General features: G+C 44.6%; 1 protein-coding gene across 4 annotated transcripts in view; it reads left to right on the top strand.

Moving 5' to 3' along the window:
* RALGPS1 (Ral GEF with PH domain and SH3 binding motif 1) overlaps positions 1 to 26,182 on the top strand; it is a 328,055-nt gene that overhangs the window by 68,793 nt on the left and 233,080 nt on the right. For all 4 annotated transcript variants that reach the window (XM_063432901.1, XM_063432903.1, XM_063432904.1 and 1 more), the window contains exons 3-5: positions 1,587 to 1,713; positions 18,099 to 18,206; positions 18,950 to 19,000. In XM_063432901.1, coding sequence (XP_063288971.1) covers positions 1,657 to 1,713; positions 18,099 to 18,206; positions 18,950 to 19,000 — 216 coding nt within the window. In that variant the 5' untranslated portion in view covers positions 1,587 to 1,656. The remainder of the gene's footprint in view (positions 1 to 1,586; positions 1,714 to 18,098; positions 18,207 to 18,949; positions 19,001 to 26,182) is intronic.

Below are 26,182 nucleotides of genomic sequence, written 5' to 3' on the forward strand. Positions count from 1 at the left end.
AGCAGCTAACAGACACACTCACTAACAGACACACTCACTAACAGACACACTCACTAACAGACACACTCACACACAGACACACTCATACACTCACACACACACACACTGACAGATACGCATCCATTAGCTAACAGTTAGCTAATGGATGCGTATCTGTCAGTGTGTGTGTATTTAGAAGGCGGGGGAAGGGTTGGGTGGGGGTGGGGGGGGGGGGTGGGGTGGGGGTGAGGGGGCGCCTGAGTTTTGTCCTGCCTAGGGCAGCACAAAACCAGGATACACCCCTGCTCACAGACACACACACACAGAGGCACACACTCACTCACTCACTGACAGACACACATTTACACATTCTTGCACACACTCACATCATTTTATTTATTGCTCCCTACCTTTGGGAGCTGGTGTGGGACCTCTCCCTGGGGTCCAGTAGGGATCTTCTATCTGGAGATCTCCTTCCTGCTCCCTCACTCGTATTTTTGTGATGTCGGGTGCTGGAATATGACGTCATATTCCAGCACCACTACAGACGGAGCACCCGAGGGAGCAGTGAGGAGCAGGAAGACTGAGCTCCTCCAGCGACCTCTCCTCCCTGGCCGGGTACATTTTAGCAAAGTAGGCGTCTGCAATGTGGAGAACGCATGTGCCTACTCTGCTTTAGCACTAAGCATGTCCTCGCGGCTCACCGGGCCGCAAAGTTGATCATTGTGGGTCGTATGCGGCCCTCGGGTCGCGAGTTTGACATGCTTGATTTAGAAAAACCTAATAAATAAGGCTTGGGTAAGCATTCCTGTTTTTAGTCGACTGACCATTGCTTTTCTGTTGTAGAGATAAATACAAGGATGTATAAGACGTGTATATACAGCCTCTCACACATGTTGAAAAAAGTTTGTCTAAATTTCAGGAGGACCTACATGTCTTACAGACATCACCTTGGAGTGCATTATCTAATCTAATTTAATTATCCACCTTTCTAAATTTATGTTAAAGGACCCTGGTCAATAAACCGTGAGTTATAGTGAGTCAAAAACTTTATGCAATATTGTCACATGGATAAGCTTCTAGAACCAGTTGTATTTTCCTTGGCTTTTTAGAAATAAAAATTCCAACTTTGTTGTTGTGCACTCAAACATGGTAGGTTTTAAATGGAGGGGCAAATGAACACATCGCCATTTTATAAACCATTACAGTCTAAAGACAGCTCTTTGTGAAAACCGGTGTGAGAACGGACTAGAAACGTCATTCATATTCTTTGCTAGGGCAAGCCTTGGCTGCTGCAGAATCTCCCTTGTAACAGGACAGGGGTTTTGACTGACAGCGGTTCCTTGCAGGTGTAATTACAACATCGCCAGTTTAGGTGTGACTTTTAATTTCTTAAGCTGCTGCATTAAGTCCTTTGCCCATCGCGCTTTTGGAGGTAATTCCCTTCTGCTGATCCGTCTAGCAAATTCCCAGCAAAGAAAATATTTATCTTAATAGCAATTTTAATATGTATTACACACACTGCACCCGTGAAAACACTCGGAAGCCAAGACGTATGTGTTTCTGCTCGCAGACGCGACTAATGTTTGTTCCGTTTTACTCTGCAGGTAATCTCCGTCTGTCATGGTCCGTCACCAGCTGAGACTGATCTAATCTCCCTGAGTCCCGTGGGGGAGCATGTATAAAAGAAATGGCTTGATGGCAGGGGTGACTGCCACCTCCGGCACCCCAGAGGTACGTGGCCCATGTTTGTTTAGGCGCGTGGGGCTGTTAAGGAAAAACATTCATACAAGCTTACTTTGGCCTATGTGCTCGACAGCTGCTGCCAAGGGGAATGCAAAACTAAACATGATTTATGAGCTGCGTCCTTTAAGTGCTCTAAATAATCATTTTTGAAAAGTACTTGCTTTAATAGGCTCAGTATTTATACCATTACATATTCCAGTTACCGAACTATTATAGACTGATACACTCTCTCTGTAATAGTGTTTTTCCTCTTGTACTATTGGCAGAGGGTAATTGGTAATATTTAGTTTGATTTTAAATTAAGAGGATGCAGCTCATGAAACTACAGGAAAACACAGAACAAATTTTGATTCGCATTTTAATACACAACCACGTTTTGAGTATTTCTAAACACCATGCACCCAATCAGAATACAGCGAGGATTCACGTAATGATCAATGTCAGGAAAATGCACAGAGACGCAGAAACCATTGGGCTCCTTCTGCCATTTGAGATACCGACATCCTGGGCCCTAGGCATCAATACAACAATAATGCATTAACAGATTTTGGCCTCAATAAAAACTGTATTTTTTTTGTTAGCTAAAATCTGGACAAAAAAAAAACATGTTTTGCAGAATACTGCTCCATAAGCCCTGCCTCCTTAGCCACACCCCCTCACTCCAGAAAAATTCTTCCTTATCAAATGTATGTACAGTCTCAGCCCCAACAGCACTGAGTGAGCGGCTTCTAATTCACAACCTGGCTGCAGACAGGCAGAAAAACTACTAACTGGTAGTAGTAACCTTAATATATCTCTCTCTGTGTGTACTCTCCTAATGCAGATTGTTTTGTAGTTCAGATCACTCAGTATTGTCAGTGGCTGAGCTGTGTACATACATTTGATAAGGGAGTCTTTTTTTGGAGTGGGAGTTTAATGGTAGGGGAAGTGCTAGGAGATTTTAATGTACGTCACTCTGTGTTTTATATTTATATTTATATATATATATATATATATATATATATATATATATATTTGTGTAAAGGGCTCATGATAGTACAGAAGATACAAACACTGTTAGGTGTGGGATGGTATTAAAAGAGCAAGTCGGTTGTGGTGTGCCTGAACCGACGTTGAGGTAGGCCTGTAAATAAAGAGGGCCCACCAAGAAGAAATGTAAGAAAAAGGAGTTGATAAAGAGGAGTGGGTGGGAGGGTGATGCAGCGCTGACCTCGAACGGTATGGAACCAGGTAAGGGGTGTCCCTTAAGTAGGTAGAAGGTGAGTCATACGCCCCTCCCACAATTACAGGCCAAAAGGCCTTAATACTTGTGTAAAGGGCTCATGATAGTACAGAAGATACAAACACTGTTAGGTGTGGGATGTTATTAAGAGCAAGTCGGTTGTGGTGTGCCGGAACCAACGATGAGGTCAGCCTGTAAATAAAGAGGGCAAAAGTAGAAAATCTAATTTATTACGAGCAATATACATACTTTAACCAGACATATCTTGAAAGGCATTTCTAACTTCTTGTACTGGGTTAGGTATGTATCTAGAGTATGCAGAAGACTTCCAGCGCCCTAGTGACTTGATAACATGTACTGGAATGTTTGCACTGGTCGCTGTAGTGGCTGCTCCTATGCGGAAGGAGTGGCCCGAATAGTTAGTTGCTTTTAGGCCTAGTTGTGTAAGTAATGACCTGACGTGGGTCATGAAGGTGGTGGTAGTGAGTACCGAACCTTGTAGACAGAAAAGTGGTTGAGATGGTGATGCTTGTAAAACCTGGGTATATGTGTCCAGTAATGTGACGGGGCACCACTCGTTGTGGGTAGGATAGTATCTAACCTCTACCGGAGGTGCGTGTTGATTGGTTTTGGAGTGATGCAGAGCCAAGATATAGTAATCCATGTGTTTTGTTAAGTGTGAGTGAAGCAGAATGTGAGTGGACTGGGTTGTGTTGATGGCGGTAAATTCTCTTGGTCTTAAAAACCCATAAAAAGCCATATAGATGGCGGTTTTAATAACAAGGTTTGTGTTGTTGGCAAAGGGTTTTAAATCTAGTAGTTTGGATAGATCTTTGAAAATATTGACGTCTAAGGGTAGCCTTTGCGCAGTACGTGGGGGTTCGGATCTCTGAATACCCCTAAGAATATTTTTGATCTGGTAGGAGGACATGAAACTTGTGTTGTTTGGTTGTAATGTTAACATGTGATGTTGTATGCCTGTTAGATATAGCTTGATTGTGTTGTATGATAATTTGAGATTGAGGTGGCAAAAGGAAGCAAAACCCAACAAGGATGTCATAATGAAAGGTTGTGCGATATTGTGTGATGACAGAAATCTTTTGAATAGAAGGAAAGCCCTGTCATAGGTCTTCCGGGTATTGGAGGATAGTGCTAATTGTAATAATGTCCTGCTATGTTGCATTATAGCATCTAGTCCATTACTAGTTGGTGGAAAGGTGGAGTGGTCGTGGCTGTGCGTGCAGCTGACAGAAGTATTTGTCGAAAAGCCTGTAAATTGAAACGAGACAAATGGTCAGCAGCCGTGTTGCATACACCTGGGACATGCACACAAAGCAAGAAGAAATTGTGACACGCAGCCAGCCAGGTGAGTTTCCTCAAGAACCTCATAATGGTCAGTGATTTGGATCGACCTTTGTTTATGATGTGGCATGTTGCTTGGTTGTCTGAGTAGCAACGTACTGAGGAACCTGCCCATAGATGCCCCCATGTCACAGCAGCTGCCACAATGGGATATATCTCAAATAGAGCTGAGGTAGTTGAAAAACTCTCCAGGTCCTGAACCTCTGGAGGCCAACTACCCCAAAGCCATTCATTCCCGTAAATTGCTGCAAAACCTGTGGTAGACGCCGCGTCTGACCAGATGGTAGGTGAAGAGTCAGACAATTCAGGGAGGAACATGCTTTTCCCATTCCAGGTGGTTAAAAGGTTTCTCCACATAAGTAGGTCTGCTGTGGCCTGGGTATCCAGGGGTAACCTGTGTGCATCATTGCTAAACAGTGGGAACATGTGTAGGAGTCGTGAGATGAAAGCCCGGCCCTGAGGTATAATGCGCATGGCAAAATTCAGTGACCCAAGTAGAGATTGTAATTCTTTGCGGTTGTAAGTACCGAGGTGTAAGTAAAGGTTGATGTTGGTAAGAATGTTCTCTATCTTGGTGTGTGGCAGGCTGGCTTGCATGTTGGCTGAGTCTAGTATGATTCCTAGGAAAGTGATGACTGTATCTGGTCCTTCGGTTTTGGTGGGGGAAACTGGGACGCCAGTTATATATGTATAACATGACCATTCTATTATTACTAAGAATTCAATCTGAATAACACATTTTTTTTTTTTTTAATTCTTTATTTTTCTTGTGCATGGAGAGACATGTTACATTTTCTTGCGATGCCACAACAGCATTAGCAAGTATATTAGGAACATTAGATTTAGCATGGCATGTGATATGACAGCACATTTTTATATTAAAGATATGAGTTTAAGCTATTGATTCTGGTAATACAAGCATACTTGAGGTTAATAATAAGCATTTGCGCCAGTATACTTCAATGTCGCTTTGGATCCTTAGAAAAAAATAAAATAACAGAGAGCTTAAACATGTCAGGCTACACTAGACAAAGCAGCGCTATGAGGGTTAAATGTGCCCAGGCGAGAGGTTTGCATTTTATGTACCAGCAACGAACCTGGCCTTTGATAGTTCAGGTTAGGTATAGCTTTGAAGCTCAGCTTATATGTGTTAACCGCTTGGGGTGTAGAGAGGACTTCACCGCTTGTGTAGATGGTAGGGGGGTCAGGAGTCAGTCCCGCGGCCCAGTTCCTCAGGGGTACCCCCAGATGGTACAGGCTTACCCGAGTCCCGATCTGCTGGGCCTTCAGTGTGGTAGGGATGTGTTCAGCATAATTTGACCAGCATGGAAGGTGGTGAGAGGGGTTAGTGTGCCTTTCGGTTGTAGTCCCTTGCAGCTGCCCAATCCTCCCCAGGGGGTGATTTAGAGCACTGGGGTGTCCGATATGGCAGCAGGGTTGTCGGCGCTGTGTGGTGTGCGGTCGGGTAGCAGATACCGGCTGTATGTCACCGCTGGGTTCCGGGTTCCCGCATGTTTGCAGGTCGGGTGTAGCGGTCTGGGGGAACCCCTCTGCCTGTCCGTCATCCGTGGTTTCCTAACGGTGCTGATCTGCTTTGCTCTGGTGGTTCCTTTCTTTGCCGCCATTATAGTTTTGCTCCATAAACCGCCATGTTGGCAGCGGAGGTTCCTCCTCACTCTGGGTTCTTCGGGCCGCGGGAACAGTCCCCTGGGACCGGGATGACCCCCACCGGTCCAAAGGGGGGGGAACGAGGCCTCTACCACGTGGCTTCAGAGGTCCGAGTGGAACCCACCGGGCAGGATAGCAAGGCGGCGGCCGTCCACCTCACTCACCGCCCGTGTAGGCCTCAGATGTGGCTGTGCCGATGTGCCTTTTCCAGTGTCCGATCGCTTGTATTTAGATTGGCCTCAGCACCAGCGCCTCTTTGCCCGCAGGACCGCTTCTGCCAGACTGCAGGTAGGTCGTTTTGAGCTTTTTACAGGCTTTAAAGACATTTTTCTGCCGGAGCTCGCCTTGTGTGCGACCTCTCGGCATGGCGGTCCGGCCCCGCCCCCTGAATAACACATTTTAATCAATAACCTATATAACCCTTATATAAATTATAATAAGGAAGGATAGTCTAAATCCATATGTCAGTAAAACGTAATCATTATAAAGAAAATAGAAACAAGTAAAAAACAAAGTTTAAAATACTGATATGAGGGAGAAAGGAATCTGATGCTGTTGTCAGTACATAGATGTATATAGATAATTGCCGGAAGCCCGAGGGTTAATTTGCCTGTGGCTTGGCCGTAAAACGTGTGGCCGTAAAGTAAGGCCGTTTAAAATCGCGACGCCGTGGGAAGTGATCCGGGCGACGGACTTACGATTTAGAAGTCCTGTGGACTTAGTCAGCGATGAAGACCGGGTTTTGTGCGTGGCTGGACGGGCGGAAAACCTGTAAGGAGTTTCCTGGACACCGCTAACACCAACGAACCGCATTTTTTTTTCCGAAAACAAGATGGCGCCGTCCGTGAACTGGAAGTGGATTCAGGATGCAGCGCTGACCTCGAACGGTATGGAGCCAGGTAAGGGGTGTCCCTTAAGTAGGTAGAAGGTGAGTCATACGCCCCTCCCACAATTACAGGCCAAAAGGCCTTAATACATATATATATATATATATACTTTAACCCCTTAAGGACCAAACTTCTGGAATAAAAGGGAATCATGACGTGTCACACACGTCATGTGTCCTTAAGGGGTTAAAGATGTCACACCTTGTCTATACCTGTAATGCACTTTGAGACCAGGTGCATTAAGAACGTGGGAGATTTCTGCCTGGGATCTATCACAAGGGCTTTCAGCTGTTGAGAAATGTGTGACCTGCTTGTGTGGCCTTCATGTTGTGAGATAAGATTTTTTTTTATCTCCTGAATTAAATACTTTAACCAGATTCAGGGATCACGATAAGCACCACAGAATTGGACTCTAGCCACAATACTATATTGTTCTTGCATTGTTTTTACACGTCTCGCACTCGTTCTTCCAGCATAGTTTTTATTATTTACATGAGATGTTAATGCTACTAAACGTATATCGGCCTGTAAAGGGAATAAATGCCAGTCGTCTATTTGTGCAAGCCACGTCTAACACATGCGAATGTATTTTTCAGAATCTACACCCTGTTCCAAATTATTATGCAAATGATATTTTTCTCATTTACCTAAATAATTGATGTAAATAACAGTCAGCATAATTCTCATGTTATCAACTATTACGAGTACAATTCAAATTTTATTGAAAAACCTATTGAAAACAGTATTTTTTATAAACATAAAAAACGTATAATGCACTGTTCCAAATTATTACGCACAGTAAGTTTCAAAACACTTTATAGGTTGTAAAGAACTGAAAATTGTAATTTGTTGTGTTTGCAGCATATTTACTGAAATCAAAAGCTATTTCAATCAAACTTATAACATTTTAACTTTTTAAACATTTTAACAGGTCGCGTTACATTTTAACATAGGACCCCTTATTTGATAGAAGCTTCACAAGTCTTGCATCCATTGAACTTGTGAGTTTTTGGACAGTTTCTGCTTGAATTTGTTTGCAAGATGTCAAAATAGCCTCCCAGAGCTGCTGTCTGGATGTAAACTGCCTCCCACCCTCATAGATCTTTTGCTTGAGGATGCTCCAAAGGTTCTCAATAGGATTGAGGTCAGGGGAGGATGTAGGCCACACCATGACTTTCTCTCCTTTTATCCCCATAGCAGCCATTGATGCAGAGGTATTCTTTGCAGCATGAGATGGTGCATTGTCATGCATGAAGATGATTTTATTACGGAAAGAATAGTTCTTCCTTCTGTACCAGGGAAGAAAGTGGTCAGTCAGAAACTCCACATACTTTGCAGAGGTCATCTTTACACCTTCGGGGACCTTATAGGGGCTGACCAGCTCTCTTCCCATGATTCCGGCCCAAAACATGACTCCACCACCGCCTTGCTGACGTCGCAGCCTTGTTGGAACAGGGTGACCGTCCACCAACCATCTACTACTCCATCCATCTGGACCATCAAGGGTTGCACGGCACTCATCATTGAACAGGACTGTTTGAAAATTAGTCTTCATGTATTTTTCTGCCCAATGCAGCCATTTCTGCTTGTGAGCATTGGATAGTGGTGGCCGAATATAAGGTTTATGCACATTTGCAAGACTCTGGAGGACTCTACACCTTGATGTCCGTGGGACTCCAGAGGCACCAGCAGCTTCAAATATCTGTTTGCTGCTATGTAATGGTATTTTAGCAGCTGCTTTCAGGACCCGATGCATGGATCTGGCAGAAAGCTTCCTCAATGTGCCTTTATCTGCACAAACCCGTCTGTGCTCCGAATCAGCCACAAATCTCTTAATAGTGCGATGATCACGCTTACGTTTTCGTGAAATATCTAATGTTTTCATACGTCGTCCAAGGCATTGAACTATTTCACTCTTTTTGGCAGCAGAGAGATCCTTTTTCTTCCCCATATTGCATGAAAATGGTGCTCTGCTTAATAATGTGGAACACCCTCCTTTAGTAGTTTTTCCTTAAATTGGGCTCACCTGGCAATCTAAATATCACAGGTGTCCAAGATTGTTTTCAGTGATCAAAAGAGCCCCGAGACACAATGCCATCCATGAGTTAAACTGAAAAACAAAATATTTAATCTTTGTGACACTTAAATAGAATTTGCATAATAATTTGGAACAGGGTGTATATGGTTCCTATGTGCAAATGTGTTCTGTAAATGTAAAGAGTGTTTAACCTAATGGACCCATCTTCCTGATGGCTGAGATACAGCCGATAAATATAAAGTAGATTTAAAGCACTGTTAGACAATAACATTCCGACGGAGCCATAGTTCTTCAGACAGAGGGGATTAAGGTAACATAGTACCTAATTTACCTTGGCAGTAACTTTAGAACTGGATACGAATGTTGCGGGGTGGGGGGAATTTGGGATTTTTTTTTTTTTAATATAAAACACAATGGATCAATAAATCAATACCAGGACCATAGTGCATAGCTGTAAAGAGGTCTTTATTTATCAAGGTCCCTCTGCACTTGCTATTTTATATGGTTTAAATGTTCATACCACTAAGCTGTTCAGAGGATGTCTTTCCATTTTAATTAGAGAGCCTTAACCTTCGGCTATATTTCAGATGCCGAACGCCTTAGTTTGTTCTCATCCAGCTCATAGAATGCGTAACAGAAGCCGGGATGGTTGAGCTTTAAAGAATACAGTCTAACATTGAATCCAAGTTTCCTTCATCTTCTAAACAATGCATTTTTTATGGCTGTTTTTATGGGACTTTTGTCTGGTACAGCTGTTGTTGGGACGTGTCCTGACTAGGTCTCTAAAGAAACAAACTGTTCTTTCTCATTCTAAATGAACATCAACGGGAAAATAGCCATCTATATCATCAGCTGTAACTGTAACGTTAGTTTTCGGGGTTATTTAAAAATACAGGCAGGTGGGGTGACTTGGTTTCTGAATTTCAAACCGTAGTCACAGGAGCTGAGTTGGCAAACCTTCGAGATTGAGATTTTCCCAGTTATTATAGTCTAAAATGTTAAACTTTGTTATCAACTCTTCTGATTTATATAGCCAAGAAAAAGTAGTGCTAACCGTGGTTAAATCCCCTGGAATAAAGGAGACTGGAGGTGCTAGGGGAGTAGTAGAGACCGGAGGTGCTAGGGTAGTAGTAGAGACCGGAGGTGCTAGGGGAGTAGTAGAGACCGGAGGTGCTAGGGGAGTAGTAGAGACTGGAGGTGCTAGGGGAGTAGTAGAGACTGGAGGTGCTAGATGAGTAGTAGAGACTGGAGGTGCTAGATGAGTAGTAGAGACTGGAGGTGCTAGATGAGTAGTAGAGACTGGAGGTGCTAGGGGAGTAGTAGAGACTGGAGGTGCTAGGGGTGTAGTAGAGTCTGGAGGTGCTAGGGGAGTAGTAGAGACTGGAGGTGCTAGGGGAGTAGTAGAGACTGGAGGTGCTAGGGGAGTAGTAGAGACTGGAGGTGCTAGGGGAGTAGTAGAGACTGGAGGTGCTAGGGGAGTAGTAGAGACTGGAGGTGCTAGGGGAGTAGTAGAGACTGGAGGTGCTAGGGGAGTAGTAGAGACTGGAGGTGCTAGGGGAATAGTGGAGACTGGAATTGGTAGTGGGAATAGAGGAGACTGGAGGTGCTAGGGGAGTAGTGGAGACTGGAGGTGCTAGGGGAGTAGTAGAGACTGGAGGTGCTAGATGAGTAGTAGAGACTGGAGGTGCTAGATGAGTAGTAGAGACTGGAGGTGCTAGATGAGTAGTAGAGACTGGAGGTGCTAGATGAGTAGTAGAGACTGGAGGTGCTAGATGAGTAGTAGAGACTGGAGGTGCTAGATGAGTAGTAGAGACTGGAGGTGCTAGATGAGTAGTAGAGACTGGAGGTGCTAGATGAGTAGTAGAGACTGGAGGTGCTAGATGAGTAGTAGAGACTGGAGGTGCTAGATGAGTAGTAGAGACTGGAGGTGCTAGGGGAATAGTGGAGACTGGAGGTGCTAGGGGAATAGTGGAGACTGGAGGTGCTAGGGGAATAGTGGAGACTGAAGTTGGTAGGGGGAATAGCGGAGACTGGATTGAGAATATGGATACTGAAGGTGTGGGGGGAATGGAGGAGACTGGAGGTGGGAGGGAGAATAGTGCATGGACACTGATAGTGTGGAGGGGAGAATCGAGGAGACCGGTGGCGGGATAGAATCGAGGAGACCGGTGGCGTGAGAGAATCGAGGAGACCGGTGGCGTGAGAGAATCGAGGAGACCGCTGGCGTGAGAGAATCGAGGAGACCGCTGGCGTGAGAGAATCGAGGAGACCGCTGGCGTGAGAGAATCGAGGAGACCGCTGGCGTGAGAGAATCGAGGAGACCGCTGGCGTGAGAGAATCGAGGAGACCGCTGGCGTGAGAGAATCGAGGAGACCGCTGGCGTGAGAGAATCGAGGAGACCGCTGGCGTGAGAGAATCGAGGAGACCGCTGGCGTGAGAGAATCGAGGAGACCGCTGGCGTGAGAGAATCGAGGAGACCGCTGGCGTGAGAGAATCGAGGAGACCGCTGGCGTGAGAGAATCGAGGAGACCGCTGGCGTGAGAGAATCGAGGAGACCGCTGGCGTGAGAGAATCGAGGAGACCGCTGGCGTGAGAGAATCGAGGAGACCGCTGGCGTGAGAGAATCGAGGAGACCGCTGGCGTGAGAGAATCGAGGAGACCGCTGGCGTGAGAGAATCGAGGAGACCGCTGGCGTGAGAGAATCGAGGAGACCGCTGGCGTGAGAGAATCGAGGAGACCGCTGGCGTGAGAGAATCGAGGAGACCGCTGGCGTGAGAGAATCGAGGAGACCGCTGGCGTGAGAGAATCGAGGAGACCGCTGGCGTGAGAGAATCGAGGAGACCGCTGGCGTGAGAGAATCGAGGAGACCGCTGGCGTGAGAGAATCGAGGAGACCGCTGGCGTGAGAGAATCGAGGAGACCGCTGGCGTGAGAGAATCGAGGAGACCGCTGGCGTGAGAGAATCGAGGAGACCGCTGGCGTGAGAGAATCGAGGAGACCGCTGGCGTGAGAGAATCGAGGAGACCGCTGGCGTGAGAGAATCGAGGAGACCGCTGGCGTGAGAGAATCGAGGAGACCGCTGGCGTGAGAGAATCGAGGAGACCGCTGGCGTGAGAGAATCGAGGAGACCGCTGGCGTGAGAGAATCGAGGAGACCGCTGGCGTGAGAGAATCGAGGAGACCGCTGGCGTGAGAGAATCGAGGAGACCGCTGGCGTGAGAGAATCGAGGAGACCGCTGGCGTGAGAGAATCGAGGAGACCGCTGGCGTGAGAGAATCGAGGAGACCGCTGGCGTGAGAGAATCGAGGAGACCGCTGGCGTGAGAGAATCGAGGAGACCGCTGGCGTGAGAGAATCGAGGAGACCGCTGGCGTGAGAGAATCGAGGAGACCGCTGGCGTGAGAGAATCGAGGAGACCGCTGGCGTGAGAGAATCGAGGAGACCGCTGGCGTGAGAGAATCGAGGAGACCGCTGGCGTGAGAGAATCGAGGAGACCGCTGGCGTGAGAGAATCGAGGAGACCGCTGGCGTGAGAGAATCGAGGAGACCGCTGGCGTGAGAGAATCGAGGAGACCGCTGGCGTGAGAGAATCGAGGAGACCGCTGGCGTGAGAGAATCGAGGAGACCGCTGGCGTGAGAGAATCGAGGAGACCGCTGGCGTGAGAGAATCGAGGAGACCGCTGGCGTGAGAGAATCGAGGAGACCGCTGGCGTGAGAGAATCGAGGAGACCGCTGGCGTGAGAGAATCGAGGAGACCGCTGGCGTGAGAGAATCGAGGAGACCGCTGGCGTGAGAGAATCGAGGAGACCGCTGGCGTGAGAGAATCGAGGAGACCGCTGGCGTGAGAGAATCGAGGAGACCGCTGGCGTGAGAGAATCGAGGAGACCGCTGGCGTGAGAGAATCGAGGAGACCGCTGGCGTGAGAGAATCGAGGAGACCGCTGGCGTGAGAGAATCGAGGAGACCGCTGGCGTGAGAGAATCGAGGAGACCGCTGGCGTGAGAGAATCGAGGAGACCGCTGGCGTGAGAGAATCGAGGAGACCGCTGGCGTGAGAGAATCGAGGAGACCGCTGGCGTGAGAGAATCGAGGAGACCGCTGGCGTGAGAGAATCGAGGAGACCGCTGGCGTGAGAGAATCGAGGAGACCGCTGGCGTGAGAGAATCGAGGAGACCGCTGGCGTGAGAGAATCGAGGAGACCGCTGGCGTGAGAGAATCGAGGAGACCGCTGGCGTGAGAGAATCGAGGAGACCGCTGGCGTGAGAGAATCGAGGAGACCGCTGGCGTGAGAGAATCGAGGAGACCGCTGGCGTGAGAGAATCGAGGAGACCGCTGGCGTGAGAGAATCGAGGAGACCGCTGGCGTGAGAGAATCGAGGAGACCGCTGGCGTGAGAGAATCGAGGAGACCGCTGGCGTGAGAGAATCGAGGAGACCGCTGGCGTGAGAGAATCGAGGAGACCGCTGGCGTGAGAGAATCGAGGAGACCGCTGGCGTGAGAGAATCGAGGAGACCGCTGGCGTGAGAGAATCGAGGAGACCGCTGGCGTGAGAGAATCGAGGAGACCGCTGGCGTGAGAGAATCGAGGAGACCGCTGGCGTGAGAGAATCGAGGAGACCGCTGGCGTGAGAGAATCGAGGAGACCGCTGGCGTGAGAGAATCGAGGAGACCGCTGGCGTGAGAGAATCGAGGAGACCGCTGGCGTGAGAGAATCGAGGAGACCGCTGGCGTGAGAGAATCGAGGAGACCGCTGGCGTGAGAGAATCGAGGAGACCGCTGGCGTGAGAGAATCGAGGAGACCGCTGGCGTGAGAGAATCGAGGAGACCGCTGGCGTGAGAGAATCGAGGAGACCGCTGGCGTGAGAGAATCGAGGAGACCGCTGGCGTGAGAGAATCGAGGAGACCGCTGGCGTGAGAGAATCGAGGAGACCGCTGGCGTGAGAGAATCGAGGAGACCGCTGGCGTGAGAGAATCGAGGAGACCGCTGGCGTGAGAGAATCGAGGAGACCGCTGGCGTGAGAGAATCGAGGAGACCGCTGGCGTGAGAGAATCGAGGAGACCGCTGGCGTGAGAGAATCGAGGAGACCGCTGGCGTGAGAGAATCGAGGAGACCGCTGGCGTGAGAGAATCGAGGAGACCGCTGGCGTGAGAGAATCGAGGAGACCGCTGGCGTGAGAGAATCGAGGAGACCGCTGGCGTGAGAGAATCGAGGAGACCGCTGGCGTGAGAGAATCGAGGAGACCGCTGGCGTGAGAGAATCGAGGAGACCGCTGGCGTGAGAGAATCGAGGAGACCGCTGGCGTGAGAGAATCGAGGAGACCGCTGGCGTGAGAGAATCGAGGAGACCGCTGGCGTGAGAGAATCGAGGAGACCGCTGGCGTGAGAGAATCGAGGAGACCGCTGGCGTGAGAGAATCGAGGAGACCGCTGGCGTGAGAGAATCGAGGAGACCGCTGGCGTGAGAGAATCGAGGAGACCGCTGGCGTGAGAGAATCGAGGAGACCGCTGGCGTGAGAGAATCGAGGAGACCGCTGGCGTGAGAGAATCGAGGAGACCGCTGGCGTGAGAGAATCGAGGAGACCGCTGGCGTGAGAGAATCGAGGAGACCGCTGGCGTGAGAGAATCGAGGAGACCGCTGGCGTGAGAGAATCGAGGAGACCGCTGGCGTGAGAGAATCGAGGAGACCGCTGGCGTGAGAGAATCGAGGAGACCGCTGGCGTGAGAGAATCGAGGAGACCGCTGGCGTGAGAGAATCGAGGAGACCGCTGGCGTGAGAGAATCGAGGAGACCGCTGGCGTGAGAGAATCGAGGAGACCGCTGGCGTGAGAGAATCGAGGAGACCGCTGGCGTGAGAGAATCGAGGAGACCGCTGGCGTGAGAGAATCGAGGAGACCGCTGGCGTGAGAGAATCGAGGAGACCGCTGGCGTGAGAGAATCGAGGAGACCGCTGGCGTGAGAGAATCGAGGAGACCGCTGGCGTGAGAGAATCGAGGAGACCGCTGGCGTGAGAGAATCGAGGAGACCGCTGGCGTGAGAGAATCGAGGAGACCGCTGGCGTGAGAGAATCGAGGAGACCGCTGGCGTGAGAGAATCGAGGAGACCGCTGGCGTGAGAGAATCGAGGAGACCGCTGGCGTGAGAGAATCGAGGAGACCGCTGGCGTGAGAGAATCGAGGAGACCGCTGGCGTGAGAGAATCGAGGAGACCGCTGGCGTGAGAGAATCGAGGAGACCAGTATACAAGTAAAGAAAAAAGGTGAAAGTGAAGGGCGAGAGAAGACTGACTGGTATAGAAATTATGCTGGAGGCGAGTGAAAGAAAGAGGAGACTGGGGGAAGGGGCTATATGAAGGGGAGACTGGGTGATAAAGATAATTAGGGAGAGGAGAGAGGGGGAACTGGGGGTTAGAGAAAGAAGAGGAACATGCTGTCAAAAAAAAAAAAATCCTTTTTCTAATAGTTTTGTTCATGTTTGTGTAAGTGACTTAATGTAAGGCTTTCATTTACTCACTGATCTTTTATGTGTTTTATAGCCGGGTGTCTATAGATTGCTTAACATTCTTCCAAATAAACACTTCGTGAAGGAGCCGCCTGTAATAGCAGAACCTTTATATGTTATACATACATGTATTTATTTTTTTGGTTTTTCTTTTTATTGCTAATACGTCCTCTTGCTACAGACAGCTCCTATGAAAATACAAACTATCCCAGCCTGTTGAGAAACCCAAGTAATGAATGTTTTATTGACACTTTTAAACTGTACAGGGAGTCTATAACCCGCCAGCGGCCGCGAGATAAACCCACTTCACAATGGATCTGTTCAGCCCACAACGCTTGGCACTTGTTGGCAAACATGCTAACTGTCTGTGTGCAATCTATATCGACCTATAAAGAAAGCTTCCCTCATCCTTCCAGGCAGATACCATTCTGAGCAATTTGTTTAAAACCTTCTATTTAATGTCTTTTTTTTTCTGTCTCATATTGGCATACAGTGGCTTCATTTTCCAAACTAGCGCGTAGACAAGTTAATGATCCCTGACTGTCCAAACGGTTTTATTTACCTTACAGGCCACATTCTGCGTGAGACTGTTTAATATTGTTGACCAGTGCGTCTCCCCAGGGCCCTAAATGTAAATTCCAGTAAGACCGATGATTTCTGATCCAGATGCCGCCATCTTGGAAACCTTAAAGAGAGATTCAATAAAAGCAGTATTTCATAGACCTTTTTGGCAAATATCCTGATTTTTAACGTGGTCAGCTTAAGAAAACCACTTCTATAGATTCAGGACGGGAGGAATATAGATATATGTTGACTTACCTGAGGCTTTTCGCAAACTAGTCTACCCCCTTCTCTTGGGAATCTCATGTTAAAATTAATTTAAGCTTTAATAACCAGTGCATAAATTCAGACCTATTTTTATATTCTAAACGTACATCCAGTTTGCCTTGAAATACCTTTGGCAACCTAAATCTCCGCATTCCATTTAATTTATGGGGGAAATATACTCATGTGGATATTTTAAGGATGTTACATTTTTAAGTGAAGGTCGCCCATTAATTATGTGCAATATTTTAAAGCTGGTTGTGACTGAAAATACAACTTTATTATGCTGTTGTGATTCATGTAAATTCTCTGTTTAATAGTTTAAAATGTATTCTGTGTGTTCAGCATGCTTCTAGTTGCCTTTTCCCAGTTGACCTATAATTATCCATCTTTTGGAATCTATAAACAGATCTTATAACCGGTACAGAAAATAGGGAAAAAAGATCTTTGGATGAGTGCTATAAATGTCACTAAAAGGGACTCATGTGGCATGTAAAGTGTAAGAATTCATTTGAGAAAGCATTTTGAGCGTAGCTCATCTCACTCCACTCTCATCCATTTCCTGGTCTCTGAAGATATCACTGAAGAAGCAGTAAATTAGACATTCAGAGGCATCTTTTACTTTACATTTTTAAAGCATTATCCTTATATTACATCAACACAAAAATAAGTCCTGCGCTCAAACGGCCAACGGCCATAGTACGCATCCACCCCAATACATACAGTAAAAACCAAAAGAAAAAAGTTACCACTGCTCTTCCCAAATCCCTGTGCATATTTAAATAAATGGAGGTTATATAGTAACTCCCAATGGCCATTAGATGTAAGCCCACCTGCCATGTCAAGGCAAACCTTGGGTCCTACACTGACTATTCACCTTGCTTCATTGAGTTTCAGGCAAAGAAATCTCTAATGAGACAGAGAGGGGTATTTTTCTAAACACCTACATACCTATTAACCCTTAATAGGGAACAGATGGGATGGGCGGCAGCATTGTCTCATTAGAGATTTGGGTGTGTGATATGTTTTTTGGCATCGTTAAAGGACCACTCTAGTGCCAGGAAAGCATACTCGTTTTCCTGGCACTAGAGTGCCCCCTCAGGGACCCCCTCCCTCAGGGACCCCCTCCCGCCCGGCTCTGGAAAGGGGAAAGGGGGTTAAACTTACCTTTTTCCAGCGCTGGGCGGAGAGCTCTCCTCCTCCTCTCCGCCTCCGATCCTCCCCGTCGGCTGAATGCGCACGCGCGGCAAGAGCTGCGCGCGCATTCAGCCGGTCACATAGGAAAGCATTCATAATGTCAGTGAGACAGCCACTAGAGGATTAGGGGGAAGGCTTAACTAATTGATAAACATAGCAGTTTCTCTGAAACTGCTATGTTTATAAAACAATTGGTTAACCCTAGCTGGACCTGGCACCCAGACCACTTCATTAAGCTGAAGTGGTCTGGGTGCCTAGAGTGGTCCTTTAAGCCTCTATACAACACTCTATTATATCTCCAGCTATAATCTACTTGCTGTCCCAAGGCTTTTATATTCAGCTTGTTATAGCATGAGTTTGATTTAGGAACTCCTAACAGATGGCTGTAATATTTTGCACATTGATCAGCTACGCACAATAGTAATTTTTAGAGTATGTCCCTTAAGGAGCCATATTTAAGGATTGTGCCAGCACTTTGTGTATAATGTCCTCTGATTACCGAGGAGTCCTTGCTGTGTAGGACTTCTGGGGCGTATCATTGTTCTGCCCTGCCAGAGTTTAAAGCTCCGTCCACGCTTTGTGCAGTGAACCCTGCAGTGAGTCAATTTGAGTGGTTGAGGGACAGTTTTCCCGTTAAATGATTGCGTGATACATACATGTGATCTGACCGTGTGCTTTCTCTTACAGGGCAGCAGTAGTTCTGACTCACTGGATGGTCAGAGCTCTGATTACACCAACAAGAGTTATGATGCGGTGGTGTTCGATGTGTTGAAAGTGACTCCTGAGGAGTTTGCTGTAAGTATACTACTCGCAGAAAATTCTTCATTTGGTCTGTATCCAAAATGGCTGTAACAGTACAATATCCCTGAATGGTACAGGGCTTAGTGACCTGCTCCGTACTTGCCTATTCCACATCAGCAAGCACACGTTCATGCCCAAGCTGAAGGCAGCAGTTGTCCAGAGTTCCCTTTGCTGCTCAGGCTCCGCTGATTGTGAGGTGCTGTGTGTAACTAAATATGTAAAAACTCCTTCACACAACCATGATCAGCTTGTCCAGGCTTCCCAAACCTCTAGTCCTCCGGGTACAAAGCACAGCAGGTTTGAGATATTATCTGCAAATGGGTGCGTTGAGAATGATAAATCCCTACTTTGATCTCTGGAGGTTGTGAAACATAGATTTAGTTAGGCAGTCCCAAGCATTTTCTATTCCATATCTGTCTCTCTTGGTTTCTATTTAAATATCACTATCGTCCGAGGTCCCACTCATCTCCCAATGCACATGGAAGGGCCCCAGTCCAACTGTCCTTGTTACATCAACAAAAGAAGAAATCCCCCCCTGTATTTTAACGATTATACTCCCCTCTTGGCTACTTGTCTTTATTGCCTTGTGGGTAATTTATCTCCGCATCTGATATGGAACTTTGTTTAAGCAACATCAGATATTCTTTTTTTTGTCATTCTATGTTGTGTAGAGCTCATTGAGACCACAAAGTGTATTTGTTTTTGTAATATCTGATAAGGTTTTGTCTGTTTTTCAGAGCCAGATCACACTAATGGATATGCCAGTATTTAAAGAAATCCTGCCAGAGGTACAGTCTTTTCTCCTTTCATTATCCCTAGTTTTATCATCTGTTTGTTTCATTGCTTTCAGTTACCTTCTATTACCGTAGGTCATTAACTTTCGGTAATTTGCACTGAGCACTGTGTGGACGACACGTTAACTTGTCCAATCAATTTTGTGGATACGCTTTTAAAGTGATTAAGTATTTTGACATTTTTTTGGATATATTTTTTTTATATTCTGCATTTGATCAAATATTAAAGCATTTGAAAATCTTCTCCAAAAATATTAAATTAGGGCCATGATTCCGATATGTAAAAATCCCCAATTATTGAGTCTATTTCCATTTAGTGCTCTGCATTTTGTGAACTGGCTGTTGCACAAAACGTGGTGTGTGCCTCAAAAAAAGCCTCACACAGCTTGCTGAAAAACACCAAGGTTTCCGAATCTTCTTTGTCAAACTTTTTAATGTGCCAAAAAATTATTAGCAAGTCAGTTAGTTGTGACAGGTCACACTGGAGATGTCCATTTTGTATTTTACTGTAAAGTTGCAATTGCTATTTAAAATCACAAATCAGCATTCTAGGTAATTATTTTACCTTTATATTGGATGGTGATTTCATTATAACATTGTTAATTAGATTGCTGACAATTGGCAACACATGGGAGGGAGGGAAGGCTACCTCTCTGGTCCGATCACACAGAAAAGCTGCTGTAGTCCAAATTGTTGAAAAATGTAATGCAGGTGGTGATAGAAAGGTATCAAAAGGCATATTGCATCCAAATCTACATACGCGGTTTGATGTTTATGGGACTGTGTAGCCGCAGCCCAATCAAAGTGCCCATGATGACCACTCTCCACCGCCGAAAGCTCTTTCAAAGCGGGATGTGAGCGTCCAGACTGGACTATGGAACAATGGAAGAAGGTTACCTGGTCTGATGAACCAGGTATTTTTTTTAGATCTGGTAGATGGCCTGTGCATGTACATTATTTTCCAGGGGAAGTGATGGCAGCAGGATGCACATTGTATTCATATCTACCACCTCCACTGGAAGGATGTTCCATGCACCTGCAGCACTGTCTGCAAATCCTCTCTCTTTCTTATCTGACCACTTGGCACTTTGAAAAATGTGAAGCCAGTCAATGAAAAATTTAATATTTTCTTTGAAACTTCTGGCATAGCGTTACCTGCCACAGGAACATTGGATCATATAGCAGACTATACAACTTGTATCCTCTTTCTTTTTATTAAAGTGGAACTTGAGAGTCCTGCTGGAATCTGTCATTAAATCTGCCTCATTTACAATTTAATTGACTGGAACTTACTCTAAGGGTAAGTTTATAATAAATGTGCAATTGAAGGGGCCCAGGGATTAGCGAACAGCACTTTCTGACCTCCTTCGAATAAAATGAGTTAATCTGTTGTTTTAATAAAATAAGGGTAGAATCCGTGTTTTACTTGTCTGTGTCTTGGAGAAGGCACTGCGCTTCAGATATGGATACTTTTAGGACACCTTCTCTTTCTTTAAAACCTTTTTTACTCCAATCTCTAAAGGGGAAAAATATAACCATTTTTCAGATATAGACTTTGACATATCTCCCCCAGAGTCGCTGCAGGTTATAATGGAGGCCCACAATAGGACAGTGTTCACACTTTTAACTGAAGAGAAGAGTTACTAGTCTGGAGGAGAATTTGTTAGCCACCTGGTGTTGTTAATATAGACAAATAGAATTTACTCTGCGCTAGTTATTCTCACCCTTCATGGGCAAAGGAATTATAGACCGTTACAGGGCCAGTGCCAGGATTTTTGGCTGCACAGGCGAAGATGCGTCCCTTCCACCACCACCACAAAAAAATGCATCTTAACCTGTGTCTCTAAACTCACCTTTTTAATTTCTTACACCCTGTAACCCCTTTTGTTTCTTGACCCCTCTTTTAAATGTCCCCTTTAGTGTATCCTACCCCCTTTAGTGTATCTTAGCTGCAACTCTTTACACAGAGATTGGTTTTGAGATTGGCTGTTCTCCATGTACCTTGATTGGGGTTAATAGGACGTCTGGTATTTTGTACAGCCGTATGATGTCTTTATTCAGTATACCTTTCACACAATACCCTCTGTAGCAATAGTTGGTTTTTTTTCTTCTTTAACTTTTACAGTTTTAATTTTGCTGAATTTTTTTATGAAATGATCCACTGGAACGAATGATGCCATCTTCCAATTTGTGGGATATGAAATGTACACACATAAAATATATAATATAAATATGCATATATAACTAAAATCCACAAAACATAGGCTTTGCTATAGACTTGCTGCCAAGTGAGTCTGATTATTCATTCGCTTGTGCTGCTACTAATTTAATTGAAAGCAATTTCTGCAAATTTCTGGGAAAGTCTGGCTTTCCTGATGCAATGTGAACGATTTAATCTAAATCTACGGCTTCTGATTTACTTGATTGATTTAACGATCAGAAACTTGCAGATTCGGCTCATGATGTGATTATAGTGTGTGTGTGTGTGTGCGTGTGTGTGTTTTTTATGGTTGACGGTAATACCAAGAGAGGTAAGGAAGTGGTGTAGTGTTTGAGTTAACTGTTGGCAGAGCCTTAGGGAAATAGACATGAGCAAACCACGTCCAATGTCTGCCTTGTTCCACGGCAATTAGCACCAGTGACTTAATTTGCCATCAGCTGGGCTGGCTTGTTCAGGCTCTGTATATTAGAATAACCGCATGCTGTGCTGGCGAGGTTTAAATGTCCTATCACATTACTGATTGGAGGAAGGATTGGATGACTTAACGACAAAACTCATTCATCACTTCTAAAATCCTACCATCAATAAAATGCTCTCTTGGTAATTCATTGTAAAATCTTCTCTATCGTTTTTTTTTTTTTTTTTATAAGACAAAATCAATTACATTCTTCAAGACAGAAGAAAAAAAAAATATATAATTTTTGAAAATTATTTGACAGTAAAGGAAGAGGATGTTTTTTTTATTTTACATTATTTAACTAGCTGTGCTGTGATTTCAAAAATACACAGTAACCACACTGGTAACTATGTCTCAGATTGAAATAATCCCCTATTTATTTGTCAATCCTAAAATAAATCTGTTGCTTTTCACTCCAGCGCTACAAGATATGCTCTGTTCCGTTTATCAAGCGTTCACCAGCGCTTATTTCCAAATGTCCCAATCTTCATATTTAATTCTAGTTTTCTGTCTGATGTGTTCTGACTTACAACCTGACATATTTTCTGTGACGGCAGACACCTGGATTGAATTGAGCAACGTCCTACTTTGAAATTCTAACTTATCCCCCAATCGATCTTCTTGTCATCCCTCGTTTAAATCTTCTTTCTTTTGGAAGAGCAGCAGTGACATCCGTCAAATATGGCTCATTTCTCCTGAGTGGTGCCAAGGCGCAAGTAGACTCAGTTCTGTTGAGCTTTAACTGAAGGGTCCGATAAAAATGGCGGCTACCTCAAAGAACACATGGACATCAGAATGAAGTTATTAAGGTCCATGGTGGCCAATTCTTTTTGGGTTAAACCATCTTAGTTAAAATTGCAATCCTCCTGTGTGAATTCTAAAGAATAAGACTTTCGTGCAATGACAATACTTTGCATATTTTTACTGAATAAACACGGCATTTACGTCGTTAAACTGAGTGGATTACATTTTTATTAGTTTCTCATATGTTAAGTCTGTCTGAGCCCAGGAGATGATTTTTAAACACAAGGTATTCATTTAAAGTTTAAATTATCACCTCAAACAATAAGAGAAGGAATTTTTATTGTGTGTATATAAAAAGCATTGTTTATTGCTAATGGAATGAGATGGAGGGATTACTTTGGAGGGAGATGCAAGATGGATTTTATTTTTGGAGGCGTTGAAGGGACATCACTGTGTGGCACAGTTCGTGGCTTTAAAAGTCTGTGTGCAGACTCATTTTTTTTTTTATTTTTTTTATAGCTGTTTAAATGTTAAACACGAATTAATTTTTCAGCCAACAAAATTTTGTTTAGCTCTTGACAAAAGTGGAGTTACCGCCGAAACGTGCGTTGGGCTACCGACGCTACAATGATTTTTAACATCACTTGTTCCTGACTGCTGTACCTACTCTGAGTTAGTGTAATTCGGGGGGGACTTCTTTATAGTCGTTTCAAAGAGGCTACGGATGCTATAATCTTTTAAGCTGTTCCGGACTGTAGTTTAGACTTTGAACTAGCTGTATTTAGGGGGTTACTTCTCACGACAGTCTCCAAATAAATAAGGGAGGGCTCTTCAAGCCAGTATGCGTATTTAGGGGCTTACTCCGGCACACCGTGGCCGCCCTTTATTTACTTAAGGCTACATTCTGCTGTGGTTGACTCTTTGAGAGCCATATTTAACACTACACATTACCTTAGTTTGGGAGACTCCCAGTTAAGATACAATTTTCTTTTTTCTTTCTGCTACTCTTGTGTTGGGATCCATAGTAGCAGAGGAGGAACTGGGGGCAATACTTTGTTACGGCTCTCATGTAACACTCAGCCTTGCTCAGATATACCCTCTTTACTCACCCCCTCAATAGAGTATTCGCTTAACACTGCTTTTTGCCTACTTGGAGTACTCTCTATATAGAGGTAACCCACATTTTTAGCATCAGTTATTAGCAGAGGTTAGGCTAAGTGAATACCGATATCACACGTACTGAACCCTTACTGACCATATAAGTTACGTATCTCAGCGGTTTTGATATGAGGCTAGTGGGGGCAACAGTTATCCTTGTGTGTATCTGGTATGTGAGGCTGAATATTCTTACTGATTGCTCTATCGTGAAATAATCACCATGAAAACCAACGGAATGTTCCCTCTGATTGTTGCACAGCTGAAATAGTTACCATAGAAACCAATGGAATGTTCCCACTGATTGTTGTATAGCGAAAATAGTTACCATAGAAACCAATGGAATGTTCCCGCTGATTGTTGTATATCGGAAATAGTTACCATAGAATCCAATGGAATGTTCCCGCTGATTGTTGTATAGCGGAAATAGTTACCATAGAAACCAATGGAATGTTCCCTCTGATTGTTGTATAGCGGAAATAGTTACCATAGAAACCAATGGAATGTTCCCGCTGATTGTTGTATAGCGGAAATAGTTACCATAGAAACCAATGGAATGTTCCCTCTGATTGTTGTATAGCGGAAATAGTTACCATAGAAACCAATGGAATGTTCCCGCTGATTGTTGAATAGCGGAAATAGTTACCATAGAAACCAATGGAATGTTCCCTCTGATTGTTGTATAGCGGAAATAGTTACCATAGAAACCAATGGAATGTTCCCGCTGATTGTTGTATAGCGGAATTAGTTACCATAGAAACCAATGGAATGTTCCCGCTGATTGTTGTATAGTGGAATTAGTTACCATAGAAACCAATGGAATGTTCCCTCATTGTTGTATAGCGGAAATAGTTACCATAGAAACCAATGGAATGTTCCCGCTGATTGTTGTATAGCGGAATTAGTTACCATAGAAACCAATGGAATGTTCCCGCTGATTGTTGTATAGTGGAATTAGTTACCATAGAAACCAATGGAATGTTCCCGCTGATTGTTGTATAGTGGAATTAGTTACCATAGAAACCAATGGAATGTTCCCACTGATTGCGTGACAGGTGCAAGTAACCTTCTAAATACTTTCCCTTAGTTTTCTGCTTGTGCTTTGTATTTAATACCCACACTTTTCTTTCTACATTTTCCTATTAGAGTGTACACCTTGTGTTCCCCCTCCTATTAGAGTGTACACCTTGTGTTCCCCCTCCTATTAAAGTGGACATTCTTGATTTTCACTTCCCATTCAAGTGCACACCTCTGAATCCCACCTTCTATAGAGTGTACAATTTTTAAATAAAATCAATTGTAAAGTGTTGTATATCCATTTTAGATCTAGAATCTGTTCTTCCCCTTTCGTCATTCAAAGGTTGTAGGAGTGAGTGAAAAATGTGCAGAAGCTAAAACGAATGAGACCATTTTCTGCAGAACCTTCTTCAAGAAGACCGTAACGATCACCGTGAGTCAGCCTTTCCACAAATCATCGCACATTTCTACGTAGGACTCTTTGCTAAATTCTGTGACCCAGCTAATTCTAAAGCCTGGTACATGATCAATATCACACTCTGCACTAGCAATCGCAGTAATGCTAAGATACAGTAACATAACCTTTATTAATGACACGGATTACTTACTTTTCTTTATTTAAAGATTTACATTTTACTAAAAATCTGCAGGTGACAGATGGCCTTTAATGTAATGGAACAGCCGTCCACGTAAAGAATGTCAACGGATTATTCAAAAGCAAATGTTTCCTCATGACAACTTTCTGCAGTAAAATATTAATCTGAATGAAGTGTTTCCAGACGTTAAAGAAAGTAATGCATTTAAAATGATATATATGATAAATATCATGCAATTTCCTATTTTTACATCCTATGTTTTTTTTAATCATCAGTAACATACAGGAAAGCAAATAGTCCTGATATTGTGACATATTTCCTATATACAAGTGTCACGTAGAATAAATGGAGATATTTTCTTAGGTAGTCTCTCATGACAGGTCTAATGGAAAAAATGTATTCCCTAAATAAGAGAAATCAGGATTTCATCAACTTCTGAGCTGTGAAAATAAATGAGAATAGTATTTGGTGGTCCTGGCATCTCCGAAGGCGGGCTAATCTGGTTTGCCAAAGAATTACTCACAAAGCTACGTCACCAAATATCTTTTATTTATAATATCATTTTCTTTTTTGCTCTTTCGAAAATCACGATTTTCTAGAAATTCTTTTGTTATAAACCTTTGATTATTTAAATTAAAATAAGCTGTTCTCTTGCTGTTCATTTTTTTCTAGCATTTTTTGATTTACGGTATTCATTTTTCTTTTCTTAAAATATTTCCTCAGTGAAAATAAATCCATAGAAACAAACCTCTTCTTCATTGAATACTAGAAACTATTTAAATATATATATATATGTATATATGTGTGTGTGTGTGTGTGTGTGTATATATATATATATAACCCAATAATAATCAAACATTGATCAGGTTAATGTAATGGGAAAGCCTGATTTCCAGGAACCCAAAAACCGAAATATTTTTACACCAACATGCATGTAGCCATGCGAACATTGTGGAGTATAAAGTAGGACAGAGGTTTGTGGCCAG

This window comes from Pelobates fuscus, chromosome 9 (genome assembly GCF_036172605.1).
Source record: "Pelobates fuscus isolate aPelFus1 chromosome 9, aPelFus1.pri, whole genome shotgun sequence".
Taxonomy (NCBI): domain Eukaryota; kingdom Metazoa; phylum Chordata; class Amphibia; order Anura; family Pelobatidae; genus Pelobates; species Pelobates fuscus.